The sequence below is a fragment of the Sporisorium graminicola genome, chromosome SGRAM_5, assembly GCF_005498985.1.
Source record: "Sporisorium graminicola strain CBS 10092 chromosome SGRAM_5, whole genome shotgun sequence".
Lineage (NCBI taxonomy): Eukaryota > Fungi > Basidiomycota > Ustilaginomycetes > Ustilaginales > Ustilaginaceae > Sporisorium > Sporisorium graminicola.
This window is the reverse complement of record NC_043735.1, coordinates 393,595-412,487: the sequence shown is the minus strand read 5'-3', so window position 1 is coordinate 412,487 and position 18,893 is coordinate 393,595. Positions and strand designations below refer to the sequence as shown.

At 55.5% G+C, this 18,893-nt stretch overlaps 9 protein-coding genes across 9 annotated transcripts; 6 read left to right on the top strand and 3 right to left on the bottom strand.

Annotated features, from left to right (window-relative positions):
- Window positions 1-320: 320 nt before the first annotated feature.
- Window positions 321-1,665, top strand: EX895_004891 (uncharacterized protein; the record flags this gene model as incomplete). Its single annotated transcript, XM_029885485.1, has 3 exons — window positions 321-554; window positions 681-724; window positions 867-1,665. 3 exons carry the CDS (start codon window positions 321-323, stop codon window positions 1,663-1,665), a joined length of 1,077 nt encoding a protein of 358 aa, XP_029738051.1.
- Window positions 1,666-2,363: 698 nt separating this feature from the next.
- EX895_004890 (uncharacterized protein) lies at window positions 2,364-5,941 on the top strand (the record flags this gene model as incomplete). The annotated part of the gene is made up of 2 exons (XM_029885484.1): window positions 2,364-5,669; window positions 5,882-5,941. 2 exons carry the CDS (start codon window positions 2,364-2,366, stop codon window positions 5,939-5,941), a joined length of 3,366 nt encoding a protein of 1,121 aa, XP_029738050.1.
- Window positions 5,942-6,059: 118 nt separating this feature from the next.
- On the bottom strand, window positions 6,060-6,737 carry EX895_004889 (uncharacterized protein; the record flags this gene model as incomplete). Its single annotated transcript, XM_029885483.1, has 3 exons — window positions 6,060-6,081; window positions 6,187-6,590; window positions 6,726-6,737. 3 exons carry the CDS (start codon window positions 6,735-6,737, stop codon window positions 6,060-6,062), a joined length of 438 nt encoding a protein of 145 aa, XP_029738049.1.
- Window positions 6,738-7,130: 393 nt separating this feature from the next.
- EX895_004888 (uncharacterized protein) lies at window positions 7,131-7,814 on the top strand (the record flags this gene model as incomplete). The annotated part of the gene is made up of 1 exon (XM_029885482.1): window positions 7,131-7,814. One exon carries the CDS (start codon window positions 7,131-7,133, stop codon window positions 7,812-7,814), a length of 684 nt encoding a protein of 227 aa, XP_029738048.1.
- A 372-nt stretch (window positions 7,815-8,186) lies between these two features.
- Window positions 8,187-8,771, bottom strand: EX895_004887 (uncharacterized protein; the record flags this gene model as incomplete). Its single annotated transcript, XM_029885481.1, has 1 exon — window positions 8,187-8,771. The coding sequence occupies one exon, from the start codon at window positions 8,769-8,771 to the stop codon at window positions 8,187-8,189; it is 585 nt and encodes a 194-aa protein (XP_029738047.1).
- A 1,670-nt stretch (window positions 8,772-10,441) lies between these two features.
- On the top strand, window positions 10,442-11,823 carry EX895_004886 (uncharacterized protein; the record flags this gene model as incomplete). Its single annotated transcript, XM_029885480.1, has 2 exons — window positions 10,442-10,447; window positions 11,347-11,823. The coding sequence occupies 2 exons, from the start codon at window positions 10,442-10,444 to the stop codon at window positions 11,821-11,823; spliced, it is 483 nt and encodes a 160-aa protein (XP_029738046.1).
- Window positions 11,824-13,306: 1,483 nt separating this feature from the next.
- On the top strand, window positions 13,307-14,734 carry EX895_004885 (uncharacterized protein; the record flags this gene model as incomplete). Its single annotated transcript, XM_029885479.1, has 1 exon — window positions 13,307-14,734. The coding sequence occupies one exon, from the start codon at window positions 13,307-13,309 to the stop codon at window positions 14,732-14,734; it is 1,428 nt and encodes a 475-aa protein (XP_029738045.1).
- A 312-nt stretch (window positions 14,735-15,046) lies between these two features.
- On the bottom strand, window positions 15,047-16,750 carry EX895_004884 (uncharacterized protein; the record flags this gene model as incomplete). Its single annotated transcript, XM_029885478.1, has 1 exon — window positions 15,047-16,750. The coding sequence occupies one exon, from the start codon at window positions 16,748-16,750 to the stop codon at window positions 15,047-15,049; it is 1,704 nt and encodes a 567-aa protein (XP_029738044.1).
- A 524-nt stretch (window positions 16,751-17,274) lies between these two features.
- EX895_004883 (uncharacterized protein) lies at window positions 17,275-17,999 on the top strand (the record flags this gene model as incomplete). Its single annotated transcript, XM_029885477.1, has 2 exons — window positions 17,275-17,486; window positions 17,585-17,999. The coding sequence occupies 2 exons, from the start codon at window positions 17,275-17,277 to the stop codon at window positions 17,997-17,999; spliced, it is 627 nt and encodes a 208-aa protein (XP_029738043.1).
- Window positions 18,000-18,893: the final 894 nt, after the last annotated feature.

The following is an 18,893-nucleotide window of genomic DNA, read 5'->3' as shown; positions in this document are numbered from 1 at the left end:
TCAACGTCTGCCTTAGTCGAGACTTTGCCCATCCATCGCTGCCTGATCGCCTTCTCTCCATCCATCTCTTTCGCTTGCGCTCGCTCCTCCGCGAATCCCTTCGTAATCCTTCGGCAGAATCCTTCAGTCTGCTCCTACCGGCTCCCGTCTACAGCTTGCAAGTGGTCGTCCTCAGTTACAGATCCGAGGTCTTTTTCCCGTCGTTCGGTCTTTGCAAAAAAGGGTCACCATCGGTTCGCGTCTTTTAGATTTCGTCTTCTCTGTATACCACCACCCTTCGCTCTTAGCTCCCATATCATTCGAATCGCGCAAGTCTCAAGATGGCCGACTTCGTCAAGCTCTCCATTTTCGGAACCGTGTTCGAGGTCACCACTCGCTATGTTGACTTGCAACCCGTCGGCATGGGTGCTTTCGGTCTCGTCTGCTCTGCAAACGACCAGCTTACCAACACCTCGGTCGCGATCAAGAAGATCATGAAGCCTTTCTCCACACCTGTCCTCTCCAAGCGTACCTACCGAGAGCTCAAGCTGCTCAAGCACATTCGCCACGAGAACGTACGTATTTCATGGTTAACCTCACGCTTCCGACTCAGCGCCACGTGAGGCAATCGCGCCTCTAAGAGGAAGATTTTCTGACCCTTGATCACCTCTTTTCCCTCACCTCACCTCGTGCCCCAACAGATTATCAGCCTCAGCGACATTTTTATCTCGCCTCTTGAAGATATGTAAGTGTCCGATCACAGCGGAGTTTTGTCTTGGAACTCTTGTCGATGCCGCACATGCTGTCCGCCCGCGCTTGCTGCTCTGTCGACGCCAGAAAGCTGACAATCACGGCTCAACTCACCTCCCTCTGCTTTCCTTCCACAGTTACTTTGTCACTGAGCTCCTCGGCACCGATCTTCATCGACTTCTCACCAGCCGCCCTCTCGAGAAGCAGTTCATCCAGTACTTCTTGTACCAGATTCTCCGAGGTCTCAAGTATGTCCACTCGGCGGGCGTGGTCCACCGTGACCTGAAGCCAAGCAACATCCTCGTCAACGAAAACTGCGACTTGAAGATCTGCGATTTCGGTCTGGCCCGCATTCAAGATCCTCAGATGACCGGTTACGTCAGCACAAGATACTACCGTGCTCCCGAGATCATGCTCACGTGGCAGAAGTACGACGTGGCCGTCGATGTGTGGAGTGCAGGATGCATCTTCGCCGAGATGCTCGAAGGCAAGCCGCTCTTCCCCGGCAAGGACCATGTCAACCAATTTTCCATCATCACCGAGCTGCTCGGTACGCCACCAGACGAGGTCATCAAGACCATCTGCTCCGAGAACACGCTCCGATTCGTCCAGTCGTTGCCCAAGCGCGAGCGAGTTCCCTTCTCACAAAAGTTCAAGAATGCCGACCCAATGGCGTTGGACTTGCTCGAAAAGATGCTGGTCTTCGATCCCAGGACACGTATCAGCGCCGCCGAGGCTTTAGCGCATCCCTATCTGGCTCCCTACCACGACCCTACCGACGAGCCTGAGGCTGAGGAGGCATTCGACTGGTCGTTCAACGATGCTGACTTGCCCGTCGACACATGGAAGGTTATGATGTACTCGGAGATTCTCGACTTCCACAACATCGACAACTCCGGTCAGGACGAGGGTCCCGTGCCACCCGTCAACAACTAAAGCAAACAAACAAATTCGGGCAAAAGCACAGCGTCTAAGCCTTGTGACGCTGTCACTCCTTGCATTTCCATCCATTCATTGCATGCGCAATTTGAACCGCATGCTCTGATTTCAGCGATGACCCACCACCCTATTGCCATATAAACGCTGCTCTTATGTTCTTTTACGTTGAAACTGGCGCTGTTGTACTGATACATGCAAGCAACACGCAGTCACTTTTGGAATAATCAAATGCATTTCTCCATACAGCCACTGGCTTCTGTCGTGCAGCATTCCCGAAACAGCGGCGGCTTGACAAGGCCAAGAGAGAGGGTCGCGGAGTGGCAAGGGTGTTTGAGGAAATCGCCTGTCTGCACGAGAGCGCCAAAATGACCGACAAGACGGCTGCGGAGAACAGCGACCCGAATTGCCGCTGTGCGCCGCCGATGCGAGCGTGCGCTTTTGGACACTTTTTCTCTCCACATGACGCACGGTCCAAGATCTGCGCCCGTTCCCACGCAACAATGTCGGCTTTGCTTCCTTGTATCGTCGGGGATGTTTTGCTCTGTTGACCTTACCTCACGATACAACTGCGCCATCAAAGGAGAGCAGCAGCAACATCCAATTGAATTGGATGCTGTAGACGTTATCTACGACAATCTGGTAAAGCGGGCTCCTCCTCCTCAGCGGCACTGTTAGCCAACCTCCCCTCCCCTGCCATGCGGTTCACCTTTGCAGTCTTGACGGGCTGCATAGCCGTCGGGCTAATCTCACTTTTGCAAGCGGCAAGCGCTTCTCAGATACCGTTCGTCCTCAAATCCTATTCAACGCCATCAGAGCTTTCACAGCCGAGCAAGGTTGCGGTGTCTCACATCACCAAGTGGACTCTGCCACGGGGCAGCAACAACTCTGCCGTCGTTTTTGACAAGTACAGCCTGGCACTTGCCGGTGGTCAGCAGCGCCTGTTTGTCTTTGCGGCCGAATTCCATCCTTGGCGTCTGCCCGTCCCCAGTTTGTGGAGTGATGTCTTGCAAAAGATCCGGGCGGCCGGCTTCAACACCGTCTCGATCTACACGCATTGGGGGCTCATTCAACCCACGCCTGATGCTGACTCGATCGACCTTACGGGCATCAACGATCTGGACTACTTCTTGACCGTAGCCAAGCAGGTGGGTCTGTTCGTGATCGTGCGGCCGGGACCGTACATTAACGCAGAGACCACCGTGGGCGGCATGGCTCCCTGGACGGTCAACACTGATGCTGTGCTGCGAACCAACGACACTGCCTGGCAGAAAGCGTGGAAGCCCTATATCAACGCTATCTCTCGCGTGGTCGTCAAGCATCAGCTCGTCTACGACTCGGAAAAGTCTGGCCATCTCACGGGTGGCAGCGTCGTCCTCGTACAGGCAGACAACGAGTACAAGACGGGCGAAGCGGAGCGGGCCTACATGAAAGAGCTCGTTGCTACACTCAAGGGGAACGGCATCTCAGTGCCGATCACGTACAACGATCCGGGCCGCGAGAACAACTTTGTCGATCTGGTGGATCTGTACGGCCTCGACTCGTACCCGCAGCGCTTCGACTGCTCGCATCCGACCACGTGGGTTCCCTTCCGCGACGACTACTTGCGCTACCACATGGACACCAATCCCGGCCAGCCGTTCTACATTCCTGAGTTCCAAGGGGGCAGCTACGATCCGTACGGCGGCCCCGGATACGAGGAGTGCGGCCGCATGACCAACGCGAGCTTCACCCGGGTCGCCAACCAGGCTCTGATCGCACAGAGAGTGACGCTGCTGTCGCTGTACATGGTCTACGGCGGGACCAACTGGGGCGGGTTGGCCGAACCGGACGTCTACACCTCGTACGACTATGGCGCTGCGCTCAACGAGCACCGCCAGACCACGCACAAATACACCGAGCTCAAGAGGCAGGGCAACCTCATCGCTGCCTTCCCGGACCTCGCCATGACGGAGCAGATCGTCGACGAACCGGGGTTCAACATCTCGCAGGCGTGGGATCTGGACGCAAACAAATCTGTCGACGCGAGGGTGTTTCGCACGACCGTGCTCGAAAACCCGGAGACCAAGAGCAAGTTCTATGTAGTGAGATACGACAACACGACCGAGTCAAGGCGGATCCGCTTTGCGCTTGGAATCGAGTCGTTGGGGGAAAACATCACGGCAGGCGAGTGGCATGGCACGGATGGAGAGCATGTAAACTTCAATTATCTCAACGGTCGCGATAGCCACGTCGTCCCCGTCGACCAGCAGCTTCCCGGCGGACTCTTGTTGCGCTTCAGCACCGTCAACGTGTATCGTGTGGCGACGGTCGCCAACCTCGTCGTGATCTCGTTGGACTATGCGCCGAACCAGCTCATCGAGTACTCGTTGCAGCTTCAGAAGCCGGACAACTACTTTACGGACATGCAGATGTTCACGGTGTCCAAGGGCAATGCTACGTTGCAGAGGGTGCAGGGGAAAGAATGGGAGCAGGTGAAGCGTAGGCATTCCGACATCGAGGTGGATGCGAGCAGTGTGCGAGCCTCGATCACCGTCTCGACAACGGAGGACGAACAGCGCTATGTGATGTACAAGACCACCGAAGGTATCTGGATTGCGCTGCACCTGACTCCCACCTCTGCCACCCATCGAGACTTTTCCGCGCCCGCACGATACCGCAATCCATCCCATGCCCTTGCCGTACAGCCAAGCCTCGGCAAGAGCAACGTCATCCACCGCTTCTTCGACACCTCCGAGGATAGCGTCATCCTCATCAAGGTCGATCTGCTCCGCAATGCTACCTACGCGTCGACCGATAAGCCGCTCGACACGCTGCACCTCTGGGGGTCTGTTGGTCAAGATGAACTCGCCGCGATGATGGCTCTGCCCAACCTCGAGTACGTGTATTGGAATGGGGAGCGGATTCGGGCTTATCCGCAGGAGGATGTGGAGTGGTTCTACACTCTGAATATCCCTGGGCCAGGCAAAGCCGCGCTGGAGTGGACGCCGCCGAAGCTGTCACTGCTGGACTGGCGGTGGAACGACTCGATTCCGGAAGCAAGCCCCGACTTTGACGATGCCGGGTGGACAGATGCCAACAAAACTCAGTCCTTCAACCCGTACGCGCACGACCCGTCGCTCGACACACAAGACGCCATCCTGTTCGCGTCCGAATACGGCTTCCACGCCAACAACATCGTCTGGCGAGGCCACTTCTCCTCGAACCCGAAACACCCGCCGTTGGACGTGCAAATCAAGGTGGAAGGCGGGCGGTCCTCCGCGTTCAGCGCGTGGCTCAACGGCGTGTATCTCGGCACCGTCGAGGCGGACCGTGAAAAGTCGGCTGCCGGTGCCGCTTTCACTTTCCCCCACGGAGCGCTACGTCTTGGGGGTGAGAATGTAGTGACGGTACTGCAGGATCACATGGGCATCGAGATGGAAGCGGGCGAACTGCCAATTGGGTTGCAGGGGGACGAAAAGCGGGCGCTCGAGGCGGTGAAGCTGCCGCGTGGGGTCGTCGGCTTTTCCTTCCCCTCCCTTCGCGCTGCCAATCGCTCCGAACCCACAGTTCACTGGAAAGTGCAAGGTAATTTCGACGGCGAGCGTGCACCAGACACTGTTCGACGTTCGCTCAACGAAGGCGGTCTACATGCCGAGGTGCAAGGCTGGCACCTCCCCGGCTTCGACGCCTCCGACTGGCCCACCGGAACTCCCAACAGCTCAGTCGCGTTCTACAGGACATCGTTCGATCTAGATGTACCTGCCAACGTCGATCTTGGGCTCAGCTTCAAATTCAGCCAGCTGAAAGGCCTGAAGTTCCGCGCGCAGCTCTATGTCAACGGCTGGCAGATGGGCAAGTACGTTAACAATTTGGGTCCGCAGACGGTGTTCCCTGTGCACAGTGGGATTGTGCATCTGAGGGGGAGGAACGACGTTGGTGTTAGCGTGTGGGTGTTGGATGGAGGTGAGGGTGATGAGGAGGAGGGGTGGAGGTGGGATCCGAGGACGGGGCTTGAGTTGGAGGTGAGCCATGTGGTGTCCGGTGAACCGAGGGATGGTTATTCGCTGGAAGGTTTGGGATGGAAAGAGCTGAGAGGGTGAGAGGAGTGTGACATTCTGTAGGAATATAGTTGTTCTCTCCTGAGTGTGCAACGTTGTGTGGATCGATTGAGCTCTGGTCAGCTGTACAAATGTGCTCTGTGCTACGGTCGTCTCTGCCGTTGTGCAACTGACAGGGTGACGAGACACACGAGAACCGCCACTCGGTCGCTTTCATGTACAAGTACAAGTTGTGATTTGTATTCATCATGAAGGTTGAGACGTCTGCCAAGCTTGAATGGGATGGACATTGTAGATGGCATTGCTTTGTCCACTGGGGTGGTGCTTACGCGACCTCGGTGCGATGTGCCCATTTTACTGGGCCTGTGCGAAAGGGCTGTGGGTGAGGTGCAAATCAAAGTATCGTATCAGTCAGCCATCTGTGTCTCTAGTTCTTGTCCCGCTGTGATCTGAAGGTAGAAACTGGACCGGGGGTACATACTTTTCAATACTCTCAAACCCATCCGCAGGGTTAATGACAGTCAACGCCGTGCCTCTCAACACGACCAACCCCAAGTTCCTCGTCTTGTCGGTGACGTTCCCCTCCTCGTCCCGCAGCGACTCAGTCACTTCGTCCATGACCAGGTTCATGAGCTGATCAAAACCTTTCAAGGTTCCGAAAACTTCGCGACCGCCGGCAAACTTGACACGGATCTTCTGGTCGATGTACTTGGACAGGTCGAGGATAGCTTCCTTCTTAGATCGTTCTGATGGCGTGTTGTTCGAATGTCCTCCTCCACCGCGGGAAGAGCCGCCTCTGCCGCCACGATTGTTGCCACGGCCGCCGGAGCCGTGAGGGCCTCCTCGTGAGGGGCCTCCAGCATTTCCGCCGCGTCCACCACGTCCCTATTGGCGTAGAAGGTTCGATCAAGGGGGAATCCAAGCGACCGGAGAAGAGTAAGGGTTGGAGCGAAAGCAGAGACGAGTTCGTCAGTGATACGATCTGAATATGGTAGGATGCATTCCGGGAATCTGACTTACTCTTTCCGACATGTTCTGGACGATAAAAGTGTGTGCTGTTCGAATGCTGCTTTGTTGGATTTAGAATTTGGGCACGAGGGCGCTGTTGAAGTTGCGAATGTCCCTTGATGAATAGCTTGAAGCCTGGTCGTACAGCAAGAGAGCCTTGATAACGTTGCAAGGAAGCAGAACCGATGGACTGCGAGTGATGGATGGTGTTGAGAAGTCGGGTCCAACTCCACACGGACGATGTTGGCTTCTGCGCTTTGCTAGCCAAAATGCGTCTCATATCAGCATTACGTAATCGTTGCTCCTTCGCCTCTCCTAGAAGCTTCGCACACCTCCACCCCTCGTTCAACTGTACTCACCATCGACTGCAGCAGACCTCTTCCCTGTCGCCTATGGACAAGCATCACACACACAAACATGCCAGAGCCAACATTGACCAATGGGCGAACCGCCACTGATAGTGCTCAAGACAGCAACGACACTGCAACCGTATCAACACCACTCGAGCTACTGAAGGCGGTCAGAGAGGTGCAAGAACGACGCATCAGCGTATGGCGTGAATACGACGATGCGTTCGACACGTTTCTGAACCCAACCAACTCATCTACCATTCAAGCGCCTGTCAATGGCTCGCACAACAACAGTGACACCCACAGCACTGCCGAGCCATCTGCACCGGGATCCGGACCCTCCACCGGTCGAGGCTGTGCCGGTTGCAGCAGCACCACCGTCCCGCTCTCCGCAGACTTGCTCGCACAGATCCTGCAGATCACGACACAGGCCCTGATCGAATGTGGGCACCGTCTCCGAACGATCCAGACCGAACTAGCGCACTCGGATTCACCCAGCTTGGCCACCTTGGTCGATCAGATTCAACTCAAAGAAAACGCACTCTTGCGCAGCGTTGTCCAACGAGACCAGCTGCGCAAGACGACCCTCAAGCCGAGCGAAGATGATGAAGCGGAGAGAGATGATGGCGAAGAAGCTAGGGCGAAGATTGCGCAGTTGGACGAGGCGGTGAAGGAGATCAGAGCAGAGATCACGGAGCTCATGCAAGAAGTGTACGCCGAGAGCCTCGAGTTGCAACTCGCCGATGCGTAGCACTCTCATAACAATGCCAAAGACTTATCTCAGATTCATACAGCAGGCTGTGTTCACAAGCGTTGAAACGTATGGGAAGCAAGAACCTATTGAATTGCCTTTCTTTTGGGGGTGTTTTGACATGACCGCAGCTGGGTACACATCGGTGTGATGAGTATCTCTTTGGTGAGAGAAAAAGAAAAATACAAGATATATGTGTGTGTGCACGAAGTCAACGATCACTCGGTTCCGTACCTCAGCAATGGCGGAAAGGCAAACCAGCCAATGCGGAATCGGTCAAAGAGCGAGTGTGACGATCAAAGACCGTATGTGTGTGTGTGTGAGGTGGTGGTGAGATGCTTGAGGAAGAGACGACGTGAAGGAGCGGAGCATTTACTCTTCATCCTCCTCGGCGTCGTCACCGCCAGCGGCCTCGGCGGCAGCACGAGCACGCTTGCGCTTGACACGGCCGGCACGGGCACCACCGTAAGGCGAGGTGAGGGCAAAGTCAATGTGCTTCTGCGAGTCGAGACGGACAACGAACGAGGGCACGTTGACGATCTGCTTGCCGACGCGGATGTGGCGCTGGACGATCAACACACGGGCGTGGTGGATCGACTTGGCCAGGCCGGACTTGAAGACCTGGGTCTGGAGACGACGCTCCAAGAAGTCCTCGATCTTGAGGGCGAGCACGTAATCGAGACGCATGCGGGTCTCGTCGAGCACACCGATGCGCACCAGACGACGGATAATGGCGTTACCCTCGAACAGACGCTTGGGGTCCTTCTCGTCGAGCTTGAGCAGCTCACGGGCAGCACGTCGGATCTTGGAAAGAGTGAGGGCAATGCGCCAGATCTCGCGCTTGTTGCGCAGACCGTACTCACCAGCGAGCTTAAGCTCGAGGTCGAGACGGGCCGACTCGAAAGGTCGTCGGGGAACCTTGGCGGTCTTGGACTGCTTGCGAGGAGCACGAGGCATCTTGTCTGAGAGAGTTGTGCAACGAGCGAAAAGGAAAGATGGTTAGGTCAGACACGAAAAATACAAGGGCGGGCAAGCGATGGTGGCTGCCTGTGTGTGCATGCGAGGGTCGAAGCTCTTGAAATGCTAGGTTGCCTCGATCAAGTCACCCTTGGTGTCGGACTGCACAACGGATAGAAGAGTATGAAACGATGACGATGATAGGAAAGTCCAGCGCTGAGAAGGCAGGGAAAGTTTGGATTCTGACGCCCTCATCCCAGACAAACGGGGGTTGCAGCAGCGTTATGATGTGAAACCATCTCACCGACTGCGAAACCCGTTCCCGAGGCACAGACTCTTGATGCAGAACCCGAAACACATCCTACCAGCTGGAAAGTAGTGGTCGAAGATGCAACGAAGCCCTAACGGAGCGAGAGACCCTTGCTATGATCGAGTCCATCTCCAACGAGTCGATGGCTGAAGTCCAGCAACGATGTAAAACCTAGCTTTCTATGCGGTTGCAACCGAGTTTGTACACCGTCAAAGATCGCCTTGCAATGGATGAAAGGAATAGTGCAAGGTCACGATCGCAAGAAATTGAGGCTGAACATCGATGCTGGCTTGCTCTACTGCACAGGTATTTTATCCAGTGACAGCGTAGCGGGATGCGGGTATCTGGTGCTGCTGGGTATACTGAAAGCATGTGGGTATGTAGCTGGGTATCGTGCTGTGTGCTGCTGTTTGTTTTCGCTGCTGTTGGCGGTCGATATCAAATCGTCATCGTGTCGAATACTCCTGCCGTGATTGCTGCGATTGCGGCGCCATTGCTGGCGAGTGCTGTCGTCGGGGTGTCTTGTATCGAGGCCACCATGGGCATATCTCGAGCACACGAACGCAGAGGGTTCGGTGCGACTTACCTTGATGGGTATGGTGAGGGGCTAGAAGGTAGGATTGTTGCTGGTGGAATCTGTCAACTAGACGTTGGCCTTGCTTGCTTTCTGGTCGTCTCGAAGGCTTGCGCTCACACAGCTGCGTGTGGGTCTCTCTCGGTCCCGGACTGGCAGCTGGTTCCTCCTTACAGTCCTCGACGGCTGCTCGTCCTGACTTCCAACTGGCAACTTCATAGACGCATCAACTGTCCATTCGACCAGCGAGACCAGTCAGCTGTGAGACTTTCTTCTTCCTAGTCGCCGGCAGTAGGCCACAAGTCAGTCAAAGTGCAACTTCCAATCAGGGGTGTTATTCAGAAGGTACGGCACGTGATCTATAATTCAAAAAGATTATCGGCCGAAGTTAAAATATATTGAACAGTGATTTGTATTCAATTCAGTTTCGTGCTGGGTCAGCTGGGCCGCAAAGAGAGGGCGACGGCCTGTGTCCGAGGAACGGGCTGCTTTCTCGCAGCCAGCCAGCCAACGGGTCACAGCAAGAACGACACAGAGACTGGAAACTCGGGCTGCAGAGAGAGCCAGAAGACGGCTGCGACTCAGACGCCAAAATTCGCAACTGGCCAGGAGAGCAAACTGCCACCGCTTGCTGCTCAGAGGACAAGTTTCGAGACTGAGCGCTTCAAGCCCAGTCAAGTTTGCACATAGATTCACGCAGGCCAAGCTAGACCAAAGCGATTCGAGGTGGCTGTCATCAACATCCTTCTCGTTACCATCACCACCTCAAGAGATCACTAAGTCACAATGCCTGTAAGTTGAAGCCGATATTAGCGACAATGGCATCACATCATATCCCTGCATCGACCAGACGCGACAACGACGCATCCCTAGCACCAACCAAGCCGTGCAGCACAGATCAGATGGTTTCAATCACGATGAAAGAGCTTCCCGACATACGGCAACGATAGAGAAGGAAGCATAGCAAACATCGAAATAGAGTGGGTGACTATGGCGTTCGACACTGGAGACCACTAGGTATCGAGACTTTGGCGGTCGTCATTGCAGGACAGATTGGTGGTCAAAGCAAGCAGTATCTAAGTCGGAAAGCATGGCATCGTTGCAAACAGTATCGACAGAGGTGCTACCATCCTTCCGCTACTTTATCGCGCAGCTCCATTGCAGACTAGTCGGAAACAGGAAATATTTGATGACCGACAAGACGGGTGGTGGATGCTGTTACAAGACGATCGACAATGTCTGGTTTCGCAGATCAGATCATAATAGCGACACAAGCCCTCTGCCCCAGCGCCTTTTCCAGCATGATTCACCCGGGAGCTTTCAACATCGACAAAGCAGTCGGGTAGACAGTTCGCAGGAGCGTCGCAACCAACAGCATTGCACTTCACGCTCAACCCTGTCGACTTCCGTTCGACCATGTCGCAAGTGGCATCCAATCCCCATCACAACTTCAACGCATGATGGAGATGATGATGGAGGGTCCTGTCTTGAATAATCAAGGGGTTTTGGAGGGACGAAGAGAACCCGCGGAACTACATTGCTGGCATCGTTCGATACATCGCAGACATACATTTTGGATGATGCAGGATTGATGTGACCATTGTCGACATTATGATTGTTCCGGTTGCCATTCGACAACGTGCTGACCTTTTTCCCCACGACCCATGCATACCTACGATCCCAATCGATAGCACTCTTTCGGTTACAGGGCCCGAACGCGCCACCTCTTCGCGAGGAAGTTCCGCCAGCATGGTCCCATCAAGCTGTCGACCTACCTGCGTCCCTTCCACGCCGGTGACATTGTCGACATCAAGGCCAACGCTGCCGAGCAGAAGGGTATGCCCCACAAGTACTACCACGGCCGCACCGGTGTCGTCTTCAACGTCGCCCCACGAGCTGTTGGTGTGATCATCTACAAGGTGGTCGGCAACCGATACATCGAGAAGCGTGTCAACGTCCGTGTCGAGCACGTCAAGCACTCCAAGTGCCGCGACGACTTCCTGCAGCGTGTCAAGCGCAACGCTGCGCTCAAGAAGGAGGCCAAGGCTAAGGGCGAGCGTGTCGAGCTCAAGCGTCAGCCCGCTGCCCCTCGCACTGCCCACACCATCTCGCTGAAGAACAACACCCCCGAGACCCTGGCCCCCCAGGCTTACGACACCTACATCTAATGGTGTTCGTCTCGGCTTGTTCTCTTCTTCAACTGCATTTGCAACCCTTTTCTTCACTCATTCGGTCTCTTTTCTTCATATGCCGTCTGACTACGACGCCATCTTGTACACTCATCACCCAAAAACCTCGGTCGTAGGACCACCATTTGAGTTCCCTTGACAACTACTTGCAAGGGACAAATATCACATGCGAAAGCAAACATTCTCACGAAAGAAGCATGCCAGTTGTCTGTGTGAGATGCTTTGGCCTGTCACCGGCTAGAATTGAGCGAGTTCGTGGGTTCGATGTTGCCCTCGGAGCTGTCGAGTAGAAGCAAGTGTCGAAGGTCTGGCGGTCTTAAAAACTCCGAATCGGCTGTGTGCGATTCGAAAAATCGGCGATGTACAAGTCGGAATGGATCGGCGTCTGGAAGGAAAAGTGGAGCTGATCGACACTTTCAACGCGAATCAGCCGAGCTTTTGCGTCGGACCCTTTAGGCTATGATCAGTGGGTAAATGAATGATTCACGCTCGTCATCGGAGGCTGATCTGCGTAGCCGGTCAGTGACCGGGCTCTCCGCCCCGTAGCGCTGCGGAGAAGGTCCGAACGAAGGTGTTGTGACTCGCTCCGCTTTCGATGAAGGAAGCCGGTGCAGGGTGAAGGGACCGGACGGAGCAGAATGATATATAGACACATCATGTTTGGACACTGGTAGTGAAATGGCTGGCCCTTTCCACCTGCCCCTGCACGCTGTCTCTGCCAAACGCCCTAAGCAATCCCTCCTCACTCGGTCAGGAGTTGGAGGTAGAAAGGAATCTTGCTCCACACGCGAAACGCTGCGTATTAGACACGAACATCGCAACAGCTCAAAACCTTGCACTCTCGACTGGGAAGCATTCCATAAGACCAGCTGTTCTGTTAGCAAGTGTTTCTCTCCAGTCGATCTTGAAGTGCTGCTTTCAAGTTGGGGTCGCTCAGAAGGATAAAACGCGGGGTGACACAGAGCAAAACTAGACGCTCTGCTTTCTCTGCTCGCTTGCTGCTTTCGAAAATCGAAAGCAATTCTAGAAAAACCCCAAGTCTGAACGGCAGCACACCGCAGTCTTGACGCTCCAGCCGGTCACTCCCGAGTCACAAGGACAAGCTCTGCACCCTCTAACCGAAGAGACGGGAAAGTGCCGCACCGTCCACCCAGATCCTCCTCCTCACCACACGTCCTTTGAACGTCATTCGAGTACCACAACACGGCTTGTTGTGATCACCTCTCGCATTGCAAGCGGGATTTGCACAAATCGGCTCGCGCACGTAGCAGCGGCAGGCCAGCAGCACAATCAGTAGCGCAACGCTAACAACAACCACCTTCGCAACGAGCGCCGAATACAGATCGTGCTATGCTCATACTACCATCATAGCTTTGTCTGCTTCGATATCCTTTCCGTAGCATTCGCTCTCGGGCTCCCACTCACCAGGCAAACCATGGCGAAAGCAGAAGCGCACGGCCCAATGGCTGGGCTGACACGCTCGAGCCAAGCGTCCACGTCAGCCTCAACACTCGAAAGCTTCTTGGATTCTGCGTCTGCCCTCGTTTTGCTCGCCGCGCACCCGGAGACACCCACCATAGACCGGCCACCAATATTGCGCACTCGAACGGTGGCCACACGGGCCGGCTCAGCGGCAACAGCAGATACGCAGCTGTCACCGACCGAGTTGGCTCGAGCCAAAGCGTACCAGCAGCTGCATCGGACCGAGTCTTCGCTCGTTGCGTCCAGCGCATGCTCTGCCGATGTTGCACAGTCAGGAGCGACGTCTTCAACAGCATCAAACGGCGATCATGCACACCCAGCGACGAACCACGCCTTCTTGATCACATACTTTGTCGCCGGTGGTGCGGCTGGCGCTACCTCACGCACCGTCGTCTCCCCGCTCGAACGCCTCAAGATCATCATGCAGGTGCAACCACAGTCGTCTACGCGCTCCCCGTCCTCTACCAAAAGCAAGCTTTCCTCGGCAGCGAGCAAGAATCGCGCGTACAACGGCGTGTGGACAGGCCTGGTCAAGATGTGGCAGGAGGAAGGGTTTGCCGGGTTCATGCGCGGCAACGGGATTAACTGTCTGCGCATCGCACCGTACTCGGCGGTGCAGTTTACGACGTACGAGATGTGCAAAGCGTGGCTGCGCGACGAGGCGACGGGCGAGATCGACGTCGTGCGCAAGCTCACTGCTGGCGCCGTAGCGGGAATTGCGAGCGTGGTCAGTACGTATCCGCTCGACCTGGTGAGGTCGAGGATCAGCATCGCCAGCGCCAACATGTATAACGAGGCCAAGTCCGAGGTGGTTTCCGCGACCAGCACTGGAGCTGCGAAGGCGGTTTCGCAGGAGGCGCTGCGCTCGGAAATCGCAGCGCGCCAAAAAGCCGTGCCGGGCATCTGGCAGATGACGACCAAAGTGTATCGCGAGGAGGGCGGCATTCGCGGGCTGTATCGCGGCTGCGTACCGACCTCCGTGGGTGTAGCACCATACGTAGCGTTGAATTTTTACTTCTACGAAGCTGCACGCAAACGCATCTCTCGCGACGGCACGGAGCCATCCCCACTCATGAAGCTCGCCTGCGGCGCTTTGGCGGGGAGCATTTCGCAAACGCTCACGTACCCGCTCGACGTCCTGCGCAGGAGAATGCAGGTCGCCGGAATGAAGGACAGCCAGGAGAAGCTCGGCTACAAGGACCGCAACGCCATCAATGCCATCCAAAACATTATCAAGGCCGAAGGCGTCACCGGCCTGTACAGGGGTCTGCTGCCGAATCTGTTGAAGGTAGCCCCGAGCATCGGCACGAGCTTCTTGACGTACGAGGCGGTTAAGGGCTTCTTGGAGGTGCATCTGGATGATTTGCATTTGGCGCCGTCGAAGGGTGAGACGACCAAGGCACACTGAAAGTGCTACTGCTTGAGTAGAGGATGGTTCTACACACTCTTTTTGCAAACATGACAATAAATACAACTTTTGTCAGACGTAAGCCTCACTTTGATGTGCATGTGCGAGCAGGATCTTGTGTCCCATGGATGAAAACAACCTCGCATCGCAGCTGCTCTCGAACACAACTGCGCGTGCAACATGAGACAGATAAATCGGGCACATTAAGTTGAAAGCTTGACTGCCATTGCTCTTGAATGGGTCTCCTACACCGGTGTTGGTGGATCTGCCACGACCTTGCTTCCTATCATGACTCTACGAGCTGAACTGCGCCTAACCCATAGGACCCTCGCTCTTCAAACTGCTTCTTCCGGCCCTCAAGATCTCGTCGACACTCAACAGGTTGGACGCAATGACGGCCGAGCTGTGCAGCATGTGTCTCTTCACACGGTAGTTGTCCCAGATGCCCTGGCTGATGGGGTCCATCGGTTCGCCGGTCTGGACGTCCAAACCGACCACGTTGCCCTCGGCCGCCTCCTCCTGCAACGCCACGAGGCAGTCCTGCACGTCGAACCCAGAGTTGGAAGCCAGCGTCTTGGGGATCACCAGCATGGCATCGGCAAACGCCTGCACGCCGAGCTTGGCCCTGCCCTTTGCCGATTTCTTGACCTCTGTCGTGAGATAGTCGGCAGCTGAAATCTCAAACGCTCCACCGCCAGCGATGAGCGTTCTGTCCTCGATGGCGTTCTTAACGGAACGCAGACCGTCGCGCACGGCATCCTGGATCTGCGTCATGGTGTGTGCGTTGGGTCCCTTGATGAGGATGGTGACCGACTTGGGATCCTTGCACTCTTCGACAAACGTGTACTTTTCCTCGCCGAGCGTGTGTTCGTAGACGAGTCCTGCATATCCCAGCACATCCGGGCTCAGATCGTCGACCGAGTTTTGCGCGATACCGCCACAGCACAGCTGCAGACGCTCCATATTTCTACGCTTGGCCCTTCGTAGTGCAAGGATACCGTTCTTGGCGAGAATGTCGAGCGACATGGGATCGATGCCCTTCTGGTTGAAAATGACGAAGTTCTTCTTCTTTTCGTTGCTGCCCTCTGTGGGGGCATCGCAGACGGCCTGCTTGAGCTCGACGATCTTCTTGAGCTTGGCATCGACGAAGCGACGTTCGCTCTCGACAAGCTTCTCACGCTGGTCGGCCGAAGAGTAGAAGAAGCCCGAGTTGACTTCGGTCTTCTCGTATTCGAGCGACACGTTGAGCGTGAGCACGTAGGCATTTTCGAGACGCTTGGGCATGTCGGCGTGGCGCGCGCCGTGGTCGAGAACCAGTCCGCGCACGAGCTGGGTGTCGGTCTCGGTCTTGTGCTGCATCTTCATGATTTCGACCATGTGCAAGTCGATGGGGTCCTTGATGTTCCACTCAGAAACGCTCTCGCTGCTGCCATCTGCGGTAGGTGCGGGAGCTTGAATGGTGGAAGTGGTGGCGGGCTTGATGGCGAGCACGGCGTCCACAATGTCGGCGGCGAGCTGTGTGGCCAACTTGGACTGGAGCTTGGTGGAGAGCGAGGTGGTGGCGACCTTGATAAGCGTAGCACGGTCCATCTCGGGACTCTTTTTGAACTGTTCGAGGAACTTGAGTGCGCCCGTCTTGGCCACGTCAAAGCCTTCGCTGATGACACGAGGGTGGACACCTTCCTGGATGTATCGTTCGGCCTGCTTGAGCAGCTCACCGACGAGCAAGACAACGGAAGTGGTACCGTCGCCACACTGCTCGTCCTGAGCAACAGCGGTTCGGGCGATCATGGCGGCGGTGGGGTTCTGGATCTGCATCTCGGTGAGGAGCACCTTGCCGTCCTTGGTCATTTTGAGGTTGCCCGAGCCATCGACGAGCATCTTGATGGTGCCGCGAGGACCGAGATTGGATCGGACCACTTGGGCAAGACCGATGGCACCGGCCGTGTTGACCTGGAGCGCCTGCGTCCGACGAACGGACTCGGCTCTTGGGTTGATCAGCTCGATGGCCGACATGGTTGTGTGTGTGACGAGTTGGCGGGACTACGAGCTTTGGCTGATATTACTGATTCTGCTGTGCGAGGGAAGGTGATGACGGTGGTATGCTACCAAACGATGAGAGAGAAGTCCCTGTTGTCGCTTTTGATGTTGTTGAGGAGAGACGCAAGCCGTACTTGGTGGTTGGTCAGGCTGGAAGAATGCGTGAGAGAGAGTGTGCGTGCGCGATTCAATCTTTTTGGTGTTGGTCTTTGGCAGCGACTGAGCAGCGCAGAGACTGGAAGTGCGCGCTGCTGCTCTTCCATTTCAGCTTTCGTGTTCGAAGCGCGAGGAACGATTTTTGGCAGCGCTTTTTCTTCTTGTCTCGAGGCATCCATCTTTCGCACGATAAAGCTGTGCCGCACCCAATCACGCGGCTTTTTCAGCCTCCACCGCGGATGCAAACACACGCAACACAAACACACCACTCAAACATAACCAACCATCACAGAAACAACGTGGCCGACAACGACCCTCTTGACTGCAAGCGCTTAGCCACAACCATGGCGTCTACAGAATCCAATTACCGATCCGAGCTCTCGGGCTTTCGATGGGCGCAAGGCAGGACCGACGATTCTCGACCCCAAAACGCATCCGGTGGGCCGACGAGCTATCTATCGACCATCACAAATAGCATCTCGGGCTATGTTCCATTACGATCCAACGAGCGCACCAACGAGGAAGAAGCATATCTCAGCTTGAGCCGGTGGGAGAGGTGAGTTGCGACCCCCGATCGAATCAATCATCCTAAGCAAAGACGATGACAGGACTAACTTGTCGCTTGATACTTTCGACACGATGATCACGGAACAGATTCCTCGGCTTCTTGGCATGTATCGCTGGTGCGGCAGTGTGCTTCTTCTTCAGCTTCATCTACCTCTCACCACCCATTCTTGCGGTTCGACCGCAAAAGTTCGCGCTCGCCTTTTCGCTCGGCAGCATGCTATTCATGATTGGCTTCTCGGTGCTTTCTGGGCCATTAGCACACCTCAAGCACATCTGCAGCAAGGAGCGCTTGCCGTTTTCGATCGCCTACTTTTCATCTCTGGGCCTCACTATTTACTTTGCTGTAGGCCCGCGCAAGATGCTCCCGACGCTCGTGTTTGCTATTGTTCAAGTGGGTGCGCTCATCACCTACCTTGCGGCCTACTTCCCTGGTGGCACCACGACTTTGCGGTACGGTGGAAGCATGTTGCTGCGCGGAGGAGCGTCGCTGTTGCCGATCTGAAGGTGAATGGTTGTATTACTTTGTCACATGGCTTTAGAAGAGTGTGCGAGAGAAAGTGCGTGCCCGCCATTGATCGACAGCGGAAGAGTGGCTGCGTTGACATGGCCCGTCGGGTGAGCATCGCATCGGACCAAGACTAAGATAGGGAGAGAGAGAGAGAGAGAGAGAGAGAGTCAAGACAAAAAAATTGGGCTGTGAGGCAAAGCTCGCACGAATCCAGGGTGCAAGACAGGGTTCATCCGGACGGTTGGACCAGCCCGAAGCGTGCCAGATGAGCACGCCAGTAAGCAGGGCAGGAAGAGCGAGCGTCTTTGCCGAATTACGGATCTGTCCTTTGTGCCAACCCTCCCAACCGTTCAGAGCGCGATCTTCCACATCAGTTCCTGTCTTCTGCTCTGCAATTTGGCGTCGATATAGTGGTTCCATCAGTTTCGGAGCTGCTCTTTTTCCGCGTGCTCTGTTTGTGCATGCTTGTGACGGTCCGATAGAATCGCGATTGCAAGGCACGAAAGACCTGCTAACCGAGCCAGGAGCCAGGGGCTTTCTCGCGTGGGGGGGAAATCCAAAGCCAGAGTCGGAAAGAGCACTGCAGTATGACGTTGGGAAATGGTAGAAAATCGAGAACCATCGGCTCTGCTTGGCAGGCGCACTGCTCACTCACTCTCGGTTCAAATTCCGACTGCTCAGAGCAATTGGCAGCGCAAGGGCCACGCAAGGTCAGTTTTGACAGAACACGTTTTTGCTCGCCGCCTGTCAAGGAAAGCTCGATCCGATCCCCAGAGACCAGAACCCTCTGGATCTTAGAAAGCCTTGGCCTGACTTGAACTCCGCACCCTGCTCTCTCTCATCCCTCTCTTCCTTGCTGCAGGCTTCGATGCGACGCGATGCGTTGCA